The sequence below is a fragment of the Zonotrichia leucophrys genome, chromosome 7, assembly GCF_028769735.1.
Source record: "Zonotrichia leucophrys gambelii isolate GWCS_2022_RI chromosome 7, RI_Zleu_2.0, whole genome shotgun sequence".
NCBI classification, from domain to species: Eukaryota; Metazoa; Chordata; class Aves; order Passeriformes; family Passerellidae; genus Zonotrichia; species Zonotrichia leucophrys.
In genome coordinates this window covers 28,789,592-28,801,715 of record NC_088177.1, presented here as the reverse complement: position 1 = coordinate 28,801,715, position 12,124 = coordinate 28,789,592, and the positions used below count along the sequence as shown (strand labels likewise).

The 12,124-nt window shown below is 36.1% G+C and overlaps 1 protein-coding gene across 8 annotated transcripts in view; it reads left to right on the top strand.

The window, feature by feature from the left end:
• SLC4A10 (solute carrier family 4 member 10) overlaps positions 1-12,124 on the top strand; it is a 146,423-nt gene that overhangs the window by 22,877 nt on the left and 111,422 nt on the right. For 2 of the 8 annotated variants that reach the window (XM_064718541.1, XM_064718545.1), the window contains exon 1: positions 8,888-9,241. The exons of 2 other annotated variants lie outside the window; for them this stretch is intronic. In XM_064718541.1, coding sequence (XP_064574611.1) covers positions 9,161-9,241 — 81 coding nt within the window. In that variant the 5' untranslated portion in view covers positions 8,888-9,160. Of the gene's footprint in view, positions 1-8,886; positions 9,242-12,124 lie in introns of those variants that run through there. 4 more of the 8 variants (XM_064718543.1, XM_064718548.1, XM_064718540.1 and 1 more) reach the window with 3 other exon arrangements.

Here is a 12,124-nt window from a genome sequence, read left to right as displayed (position 1 = left end):
ATTGATAACAGAAAGTGAATCTGTGTAGGAGATTTACAGCATTTTATCCAGCTGAGTTTGGAAAGCACCATAGCAAAGGTAGCACTGTTTCCTGTATGAGACTGTTCTACAGGTGACATATTTCAAAGTCAGTTTTTAACCATATCCTATCATGAATTTCATGGTATTAAACGTCAAATTTCTTCTACAAAGAGGAGGCAGCACAACATTTTTGTATCAAATTTGGAAACAGTTTTTTCTGAATCTTTTTATCAATACTTTAATGTTTCTCCAGGCCTTCATTTTGTTCCTGAGTCTGGTCTGAGAACCCCGTGATCAGGCTTTAGTTCAAGAACATCTGCCATGTCTTTCAGGACACTGGAGATAGCACAGGCTGAAGCTGTGTAGCTTCTGAGGAGGAGGCTGCTGGACAGCTGTTTTGTGAGGAGAATGCCCTTGCTTTTTAATTACCCTTTTCTCTGAAATTTCAGTGGAAATGGCTCACAGTTGTAATTCAAGAAGAATCCTAAGAAAGGGTGTTGAGTAGGAGAGATTTTCTTTCTCACCTAGCCTTGTATTTGTTTACAGACTCTCCTGACTTTTTTCTCATCAGCTTTGAAAACGGTAACACTTTAGGAGAGCAGGAAGGCCTGGAATAGGGCTCTGCTGGTGGTGGATGTGTGGTGGTTCCACTGATGTTCATGGGGAGCAAGTGAGAGCAGGAAAGAATTGTCCAAGTTGGGAACCTTGTGTCTGCCATCCTCACCCTCTGGGGAGCTGGTCCCAGCGCTGTTTTTCTTCCTGATGGAGAGAGAGGAAAAAGGTGAAATTGGCTGCTGCTGGCTTTCTCTTTCAGGACAAAGGGGAAGGTTTATTAGCCTGGGTATATTTAGTCATGGTAGATCTGATCATTTAGGGTTTGGGCTCTCTAGCTCTATTTTTGTGTGTAATGCACAAAAAATCTTTTATGCTGTCCAGGTTCATGTGATAGTTTAGGATGCAAGTGATAAGCTTTCCTCATGTCTGTCTGTATGGTGTGTACGTATAAACTGGAAGGCAAATGGCTGCTATTCATAGGAGTGGACCTTTTTGCTTTGTTTTAGCTGCTGCTTATCATCATAACACAAGCAGTTATGAAAGCACCAACTCCCCTTCAAAACCAGGAAAGTCTCCATGATGGGAATCCATCTAAGTTTTACATATTCTTCATTTTAGTATTCTTGTATCTTTCATTGTCCTCTACACCTTTACACTTTTGCAAGTATCTTCTACCTAAGTAGGTAGCTGAAAGGCAGTTTAAATAGAAAAGCAGGCAATGTCTGACTTTTTAAGCTCCTGTGGGAGACTCTGTAGGTTCCAATGACCATTTTGTCCCAGTTTTCTATCTTTGAAACAATCATTGGCTTTTTTTTTTTCCTTGAGGTCTTAACATTTTTATCTCTGTCCTTGTGCTATTGAGCATAAAATTTGCTTTTAAATATTCAGAAAACCCCATATAGGCAATTTAAAACATTTTGAATTGTCCCTGGAAATGATACCTTTTCTCCCATTTTAATCCAAATATATATATGAATTTGTCTTGTTTAGATAGTTTGTGTCTCTGATTTCATAATTTATTCTAGAATATCCCAACATCAGGCTATGCCCTGCTTCTAGTTTTGGGGAGGGGGCTGTTCTTTCTTCTCTCCTTTCATTATTCTTACATAAAGCAGAGGAGGGCTGCCCCCAGCCCAGTGCCTGTGTAGGCTGTGGATGCCTCACCTTGCACTATCATAAATAAGAAGCTGAGCTGTAAGTGAAGTGTGTGCTGCTTGAACAGCTTTTCTGTGTCCCCTCCCAGAGAAAGATGGTAAAATAGATCAGGTGCAGTTAATCTTAGCTTGTTCAATCTCCATGTGAAATCCTTTGTTAACTTTGTGAGAAAGCAAATGTTTGTGTCAGAGATCACCTTTTAGAATTGATTTTGGAATAAACTACTCGTTAACTTTTTTTGGTAGCTATAAGTGTGATAAAATTAGGTACTAGTCTTTGTGACAAATGACATATTTTTGTGATAAATTGAATTCATAAAGCATTTTTTACTGTCTTGCATTTTCCTGTTGTATGGCTTTCTGTCAAAACTAACCTAATCCTAAATTATGCTTTAGTAATAGCTCCTTTCTCCCATTGCCTTCTTTCAAAGCAGTGACCTTGCCTCCCAATCCTTGCAATTCTCAACCCACATTAGTCTTTTAAGATTCCAGAGGGTATTTTACATAGGAACAATATTAGGATTGTGCTCCAATATTTAAACATACAAACCCACTTGTTTCACATGGTTGAAATAAACAGTTAAAACAGCCTGGAAATTTTGGTGCTAACTGATATATCCAGCAATTTTGTTTTTGGATGAGCTTTGACTGAGGAATATTGTCTAAAATCAATCTTTATTTATTGTCATTCTCTTCAGAATCAGTATACTTTACAGCAAATGAGGATTTTTGAAATCTGTGCATTGATAGACGAGTTTTTAAAATATCTGTATTTGTATCTATATTTTATTGATAAAAATAAAACTTTCAAAGGAGCATGATGTAAAAATGATGTGCAAATAATCTGGTATCTGGGGTTTGGCAGAGGTATTCAGACATTTTGATTGTCTCGAAGTATAGGTGAACTAATGAGTAGTGCAAAGCTGAGTTTGTATTCAGATTATGCCAGTATTTTTTTAAACAGTGTCCTGGCCTTTCCCCCCTTTGTTTGAACTGAAGCAGAGGTTTTATTCTGATTTAGAGCTAGTGCTGAATATGTTGTAGTTGGACATAACCTTTATAGAGCTCTTCCTTTAGAAAATGTCTGGGTTCTCTCCTCACGATGGGTGTACTGCTGCCACGGCTCAGCAGTGTGTCAGGGTAATTCTCTCAAGCTCTACACAGATCAAAAAGATTATTGAAGAATGCACAGGCACTTTTCTTTTTGCTAAGTCTGAAATAGAAGGGGCTAAATCCCCAGGGGATAGAAGTTATATAATTTGGTGATGCTATGCTGATTTATGCCTCTTGAGAGTTTGCCTGCAGCAGAAGCTGGAGGTGATGAGAAGAGATTGGATGAGAGAAAGACCATCCAGGAAAAATTCATCAAATTTGTCATTCTTGAAAGGACCATCATAACATATGGTAAGGCATATCATTTACCTCAGGCTCGGAGGAAAATGATTTCTTCTAGGAGAATATTAATTTTATTTCTTAGAGAATCAGCTGACAGGGTAGGCTTTCTCCTGGCTGGTCTTCCCCTTCTGTTTTCTCTGAAGGGAAGGATGGAAGCTTGGAAATGTCTTATCTGTAGCAGACAAGCAAGTTGGCATTTTGCCATCATTTTCTGCTAGCAGAGAGGATAATGGTAATCATATGTCAAAATTTAACATTTCTCTTCTTTGAAAGAGAACTTTTTAATGCAAAATATTTAGAAAAGTCAGATCTATTCTGAGGCAGATAAGGAGCTAGGATTAGTGAGCTGACAAATTTTTCTTATGCAAAAGGAGTTTTTCTTCCTCTTCAGGCACAAGGGGAAGATGAAAAAGGATCAAAAGAAACAAACATATGAGGTGTGTAATGTAACTAGGCTGCAACTTCGGTATTGTGTAATATCTGGGAGACACCCAGAGCAACATCGCCTCTCCTGCTGCTCCTTCTGTGGGAAGGCTGTTAGAACTTGCTTTGCTAATGAGTTCCAGCCTGTGTAATTAAATTGGTGCTTCTTTGTTACCAGGAAAGTAAATTTCTGTTGTGCTATACAACATCGAGTCCGAATTCCATCATCACCTTTTTGAGGAAGGGAAAGTGTTTTCCTGTAATCAATTCCTATAATCAACATCACCAGTGGTTGTAAGTTAAGCCCTTGGTCAGCCATGTCTTAGTCAGTTAATAAAAGTAGAAAGGTTTTCCCAGGCTGTGGCACGAGTTACCATACTGGTGAGATGCTTAAAAACGTGGAAAGCTTTGCTTTCTTTTTAGTCAGAAAACGAAGGTATCGTTATTTTAGATAGAACCTATTCACACATTTAAAATTGGCCATTTCAGTCTGATTTTACAGATAATTTTCTAGAATACATGATTTATATAAATATAATTTTGCTTAGAAAATAAATGTATGATTGCAAGCTTTGAGATTTGTATTCTTTATTTTCTGTATTTTTCCAAGAACAAGTGTAAGCAACCATCTGTTATATACATTATAAGATTGCTCCTCAGCAGTCTGAGAGAAAGGAGATGTCAGCCTTCTCCTACATTATCTTCTGGGAAATGGGATGCCAGACATTTTAAAATAGTTTTTGAAGGTAAAATATTGGAAACAAATCTTGGTTTGAGGCTGTTTTTTATAAATTTATTTGAATTTGTCAGTAATATGTAACGTAGTGATCTGGATCATCAGGGACTGGCCAGAGGTACAAGCTTGGGTTTAAAATTTAGGATTCAGCCACACTACCAGTGGGATATTTGGGAATACAGCTGCATTATCTGCTAGGCAGATTTGGAACCAGGCAGTTAATTTGCAGCTTTTGACTTCACATCCACAGTTCAGGTCTGCCTCTACTTGTTTCTTATTTTGTTTTATAAATGTTTTGAGTTTCCTTTAACCACAGTCATGGCTGTCCACAGATGAGCTGATTAGACTTATATAATGCCTGCTGACATAATCCCAGGAGAGTCTTTGGACAGTATCTCATTTGAGATGTCCATAAAGTAAAACAAGTTTAAACTGAGTTAATAAAAATAAACCTCAATTTCCTAATGATCTTCCTTTTTCCCTAAAGAAGGATATTAATACTTTATCCAAACCCCAGTAATATAATGGGAAAATTGAATAAGAGAGACATATGTAGACTAAAGAAAGGCAATAGATATAGTCTTATCATCAGGATTAAAGGAGAATGGCTATCATTAATTACTTTTCAGCTTACTCCACTCAACTGCAAAGATAAAATTTTAACCTGATCTAAGCAATCAGCTAAAACTTTGAATTCTTTATTTATTTTGGTTAAGAGAAATTGCTGAGCTTTTTATATTGTTAATACCATTCTATGTATCGAGATGAAAGTTTGGTGTCTTTAGTACCTGAGAAACCAACTGTTATCATGTCTTTTTTTTTTTTTAATTCAGGTTTCTAAACCAATTAGTGTTGAGTCTCATTGCAATCTGTGCATTTTCCATTAGGTCCCATCCTTGATACCAATTCTGCTGTAACTTAAATTTCTGCATTTTTCATTTGTCAGTGTTTTCATATCTTTTAGAAATAGAGGTGTGCAAGATACACTTTTGTGTGTTTTCTAATTTTGACTTTCTCCACTTTTCAGGCTTCCAGCCTCTGATAGTTAAACCACCCAAAATTATTAATGCTGTAGTATGGATTTGTGCTTGTTACAAATATGTACTGGAGTTTCTTTTTCCTTGGCACTTCTTTCTTGACACACCTATGCAGATCTCTCTTGTAGTCTTTTGTGTGTTAAACTAAACAAAGTAAATGTTTTCAGTTTCTTCTCAAATTTTCCCTGACCATTGTAGAAGTCTTTCTCTTCCAGACAATAGATGATCAAACTCAAGAACAATAGAATTTTAATATAATTTATTTTGCATTAATGTTGATATCTATGTACTAGAAATATATTACCTGATAAATTAAAAATTTCATTTCATTTCCATAGGGTCATCATTTTGATAGCTCATAATTATTTGTGATCTACTTTGTATCCAAAATTTCACCCACTGTAATTTTCAGCTGCCGAGGTCTCAATTTTCAGCAGAAACTTAAAAATCATCAAGTTCACGTATTTTCATTTTTCACTGTTAAATTTCACCTCAGTTTGATTCTTGTGGTCATAGAGGTAATCCATGTCTTCCTGGTAATGTTCCAGTCTTCATATGTATTAGCAGTGCTTTCCCATATCAGAAATTTCTGAACTATGATTTTTTGGCTGTAATTCATCCTATGCTCTGGTAATTTATAAAAATATGTAGTAGAACTGATCCCTCAAATTACTGCTGAGAAATATGCATTTGTATTGTTCTTCTAGCTCTTTTGGTGCAGCACTACATAATTTCACCTTTCACAGTCTCCAGTATCTTGCACTAATTTCAGATGTTTTTATCATGATGATTAGTACTAGCAAACACAGCTTACACTTAATTTAAAAAGCTGAGTGACAGAGCTTCTGTTGCTTGCTCCCTCACTGCTTAGGTCAGCTCTATTTGATATGAAACTGATTTGTGGTGGATTCAAAGTGACCATTATCTCACCTTGCGTAATTGACAAGAAATGAATTTTCTTTCTTTTTGTCCTGTGAAGAAGAATTAAATAAAAGCAAACTATATTTGTGAGTAATTTTTTGTATGACATAAAATGGTACTTGTTGATAATCTAAAGGGGATGGGTTACAAGACTTTTGCTTTAACACCTCAGAATAAATATCTATATTTTTTTAAATGTTACTGTATTTCTACCCTCCCTCTGCTTTAAAATTGTTAATGAAATGTTAAAATTTTCACTTTTGCAAAAAGGTAATGGTGTTGACATGAGGAAATGCATGGAGTAAGTTCAGTGAAAGTATTCCATTAGCTGGGATAATGTGCACAAAGAAATATTATATTTCTGAGTGCATTTATAATTTATATTGAGATCATAACCAAATTCAGGAAAATAGTCTTCTACCTTGTGTTTTGCTAGTTTTTGAATTCTTCGTGTGCCCAGCTGGAGGAGAGACCATGTGCTCTTTGTGGGCAGAAACTCTGCAGTGATGTGTTTGACAGCTGTGGGGAGAGCCCTGGCTGTGCATTTTTCACTCTCTGAGTGGGAATCATCATGCAGTACAAGATTTGCACAGGGAGATCCCACATAGTATTTATGAAAGGTTGCTTGGCAACCCACATTTTTATATCACTTCTTACCATCTTACTGGCCTTTGTATCCCAGCAAGCAGCTTTTGGGGACTTGGAAGTGGCAACTTAGAGATGTGGGGTTGTACTCCCTTACATAGTTGTGAGTAGATACTGGACAGAATGAATTCAGAGCTCAGGGTTTGTACAGGAAAAAGTAACCTAATATATAGTGCTGGTGTATCATTATTTTTGTAAATTACCTTTGGAAATAAGAATATTACTGTTGGGGATATTCCTATTCCATACTGGTGCGGGGAAAGCTGTTTTCTCCTCTTATTGCTAAATTGCTCTTTGTTTTTTGAAGGTCCTTTTGTCTTCTTGTGCATATGCATTTATTTTTGTGTGTGTAGATTTAGTAATATTTTCTGGTTTGAAAGTGAATTAATCAGTTAATCTGGAGCAAGTTGAAAAGTGGCAGCTTTTGAGAACATTCCCAATGTTCAGAAGTGCCTCCCTGACTGCCACTGCCAGCAGCAGTAAAAAGACAGTGTCAGGTTGTTGGACATCAGGATTAACTCTCAGAGAATATAAAAAGCAGCATCAAGTTGGGCCTTATCTGCTTCTCTGCTGCACTTCAAAGCTTCCCTGCCTGGCTCTGCCAGGCTGCTGGACACTCCACTGGAGACCCTGCACCAGTGTGTGGCAGGCAGTTCCCTTTCCCTGGAAATGTAGCGTCCTTATGTCAAGGCAATTGCAGACTGGATAAAGTGGAACCAGTTAAAAATGGTAGCAGGAGGCTTCTCCCTCTAAAGGGAAATATATGATATTAATGGATGAGACCAGTTTGCTTTTATCAGTGCCATAATGTGAATTACTGTAAACTAAATTTGATTAACTCTTCAGTTACACAAAGGAGCGATTACCACAACTGTACAATAATAATGCTTAACAGGATAGGATCTGGGTGAATTAATTTACAACTACTTGCTTCTACTTTCAGCTTCTGCTTATATTTTAAAGTAAAGAAGGACATCCAGATTAATTTGAATAACACTTGAAGCAAGCTGAAGTTAAATTACGGTAGAGTTTTTTCTTCCAAGTTTTATTTGTCAGTAAAATTCAATTGGTAGCAAAGAGTTTCAGTATGTCTGGAGAGAAAATTCCTGCGTGTTTAAGTAGATGAACTGAATGCTTCAAAATTAGTATCTCACTAAGTGAACACAAATAATTGTTCTATGGGTCTGGAATTCAGAGAAATTGCAAAATGATACTTTTACCAGTTTGGTGGCACTGTTTCATCTTAGGTTTGTGAAATTTTTTTTTGTTTGTTTGTGTGTTTGCTGCCATAATGCTAGTAACAGCAAATATAAATAATGGTTTATAATAATAAATTCCACTAGGAAATTTCACTTGGTGTAAAACATATGTTTTAATTAAAAAATCCAATTATTATTTTGTAGTTCTAATAATTTTAAAATTATTAAGGAGGTTACTGTACATTGTTTGCTTTTAAGGTCTCTCTTATCAGAAGAAATTCATGCATGATTGTTTTGTTTGATATCAAACCACATTTTTGCTGTCATAACACTGGCACATTTTCAAGTCATGCTGTTTTCTGGCTGCTAGCAGGGAGTAATGGAAACAATGCAGTGATCATGCAATTTATTAAAAATAGACACTAAAATACTAGGGAAGTGATGCTTTTATTTTATTGGGGACTAGGATTCATAAGGCTTCATAAAAATAGCTGTTTCAGTATCACAGAGGAATTAAGATACCTTGCTGCCTGTGAGCTGTTTATAATTTATTTCTGGTGATTTTCCTTTAGATCAGACTGTGATGCTTCTTGTGAATGGTGACTGTGCTTGCTGAGGAGTGGTCATGCAAGCAAAATCTGATAACCTCGATATGTCGCTTCATCTGCCGTTTTTCTTTCGTTAATGCAAAGCTGGTTACATAATATCTAATTTCTCCTTTAGCTGACCAGAGATGAAAACAAAATCTATAATGGCAGTGCTAGGTTTTATAAAAAACGCGAGTGAGGAGTTGAAGGATGTGGCTTGTTCTGTTTGGACGCTGCAGGATTGCTTTAAGCAGTAAGCTTACTGTTTTCAGATGGCATTAGCAGCATCAGTGATATAGCTGTGTCAGCCTCCTCGACTGCTGGATGTCTGTAATCGCACCGAGGAAACTATATTTAAGATCTGATATCTTGAGGGTAATGACTCCAGCACTTACTGATGGACAGAATGGCTGTTAATGCTTTCTTCACTAGCCCAGAAGATTTTGAAAGATAGATAGGTCTGTGATGTACTTTGATAAGACAGGAAATGCAATTTTTGGGGGTCTCTGGAAATAGAAAGGTCATGCAGCTTGGAACCGGTGAGACATTACAGTCCCTAAGTCATCAGGTACGACCTCATGATTTATACGAATATTTCTAACACAGGGTTTGTTTTACAGTTTTAGGTCATTTGCAATCTCTTTGTCTGTGTAATTGCTTCATGTTGGATTTGCGACAGGATTTATAGGCTAGACTGTTTACATAAGCAGAGCAACGTATATGTTGGAATTCTAATGTGCTCATTTATATTTGAAAAATGTAAGATTATTCTCTATATATTTTTAACCTGTTTTATTGTGAACATGTTTTCTTTTAACTAATTAATGGTGAAAGGTTATCCCTTTGCTGTAATGTAAAATGACAAGATTGTATTGCATTTTTATTTTGCTTTATCTTTGCATGACACACAAAAGCTATTGTGATTGTGTTTGTTTGTCATATGAAATGCAGTAAAAGGCAACTGTTTACCTACAGTGCCAGGTTATTTAAAACAACGTATCACATTGTGTAACAGGACAGGGCTATTCTGCAGGCACAGATCTTGCTTCATTTTGCAGCAGTAGATTCTTTTTCTTTTTGCTTCATTTCAAATCAGTTTTAAAAATAGCTCATGAAACATAACAGTGAAAGTTTGGCAAGATAACTGTCCTCTTTTTAATTATTGCACTCAGTGATCCATACTAATACTAATACTAATGGGTTGTAGAAGATTAATATCTTTAAAATTTAGAATGTTATTAAAAACCAGAATAATTTTATTGAAGCATGTCTCCTTGTTTTGTTTTGGTTTTTTTTTTTGGTAACTGCTGTCAACTTTATTGCAAGAGTAATACTTGTGGATCTGCTAATGTGTTGTGATGATGTATAGGAAAGTCAGAGTACATGAAAGAAAGCAGATATATGGGTATTTTACATAGGAAGATAGTGGCCTAATTTCATATATGGAACACAGAAGAGATTTGGAGATACTGTTAGCACTTTAGGTGTTATAGATGTTAGATAATGGCTGATATATTCCCTTGAATACATCATAGAGCAATTATATTTAAAATTGTAAGAGAAATTTATTTTAAAAAGGGATATTCGACTCCATCTTAAGAAATTCTACATATATTTGCAGAACATTTCCATGGCAACATGTTTGACCGTGTGTTTTAAAAGCTCAGCTGAAGCCTGAAAGTAGTGGCAATTTTCTGTCTCTTGCTTTACCCTGTGGAGCAGCAATTTTCACATATAACTGGACAGCAGATTGGCTGGGGTGAGAGGTGTTTTCTGACCACAAAGCACAGGATTAAGTGATCAAGATTTAAAAATATTTTCATGTATCCACCTAGAAATGTAAACATGTAAGTCATGGATTTGATTTTGCATTTGGAACTATATTCTGGTTTCACCTCATTTAATAACATTTTGGTGAAGCCGTATGTGTGTGGGAGGCAACAGAAGATCAGACTTAAGTTTGTGCAGCAATGGTAAAAATGTCTTTTAATTTTTAATTAAAAACATATTTGTAGAAAATATTGTATTACTTGCACTGATCATAAATTCCAGTTTCACAGTCTGCTTTATTTATCTTACATTCTTCTTAATAATGGGCAAAGACTGCCCTCCTCTTAAGCTTGATTAAGTTTGGCATGATTTACCTATACCTTTCTCTTGCTACAAGATCCTTTTAATCTGTTAGAATTTATTTTCAGTATTTTGATGTATTAGCCACAATGAGTACATTCTGTTTCTTGGCATTGGAATGAAATTCCTGAAAGTATTGGTTTCATGGTATTTTGGTGCTTTGCAGAGTATTTATAGACCTTTTAATAGAACCAACCCTCCCCAGTTCTTTGTTTTCCTTATTCAATTTACAGTCTTGACTTAGCTTCATTTTGAAGTTGCTTCTTTGCTCATTTGAAATAATTAGATCTCCATGGAATTTTGCATCTGGAAGCTACAGCAGTAGGTTGTGCTTGTCCTGGACTCTCATCACTTACACTAATTCTGCAAACTGCATTCTGTGGATGGTTTTGGAATGTATCATTGATATAATCTCCAGTAGTGCAGTAGACATCCATTGCAGCCTGTTGACAATGGAAACTACAGAGGAAAATGAATTGGTGAAAAATGCTTGCTTGAGGAAGTTTGTGCTTAGGTCATTCTGTTTTGAAGCAACACTATTACTGACTATTGCAAGTGAGTTTGAATATGTTTTTTCACTCAAAGGACATAGTCCCATTAGGACATAAGCCCTTGTCCATTTGGAGGGGCGAGAGAGTAACACCCCAGAAGAATATATTAAGAAAGTAAAGCTGTTTTGTAAGAGAGGAAATTGCAGCAAGATAGAGTTAGACACATGAGAGCACGGAATTGGACTGAAGTGATCTGAAAACTTAAAATTACAAACTATTTTGCTTCTTTTACTTGTTTAAGTCCCACATCCAGCCTCCTAAAAAAAGAAAAGTTTGAAAGATTGCTGATATTTTATATTTGCTCTTGCTGCACAAGAGCAGAGTCATTGAATCCAGGGCACTGTGTTAGTAGCAATTTAACAGGAAGACATTTTTGTGCTTTCTTCAAAACTGTATCATCTCTCTTCAAGATGATTGGTACTGTCAGTATTTAAAGAATGCTGTGTAAGGAAGGATCTCTCTAAATAGAGAATTCTTTTCCCTTCACTGAGCATAATGAATGCACATCCATGACTATGAGTTTCCTTATCTTTAAAACATTGCAATTTACAGGACTCTGATAAAGATCTTGTAGCGAAACACTATTTTAAGAACAGATGGGCAAGAAGCCAAATATTTGTGTAATTTACCAACTTTAAACATGAATGCTCTTAGTCATGCACTTACACAGTTGTGGTGCTTTTACTTGTTACTGGTTGCTGTCCTGATTCCACAGTGCTGACTTTTTTTGTAGGTTGTAGTACCAGTTTTTAAGGAAATGAGAACACTGG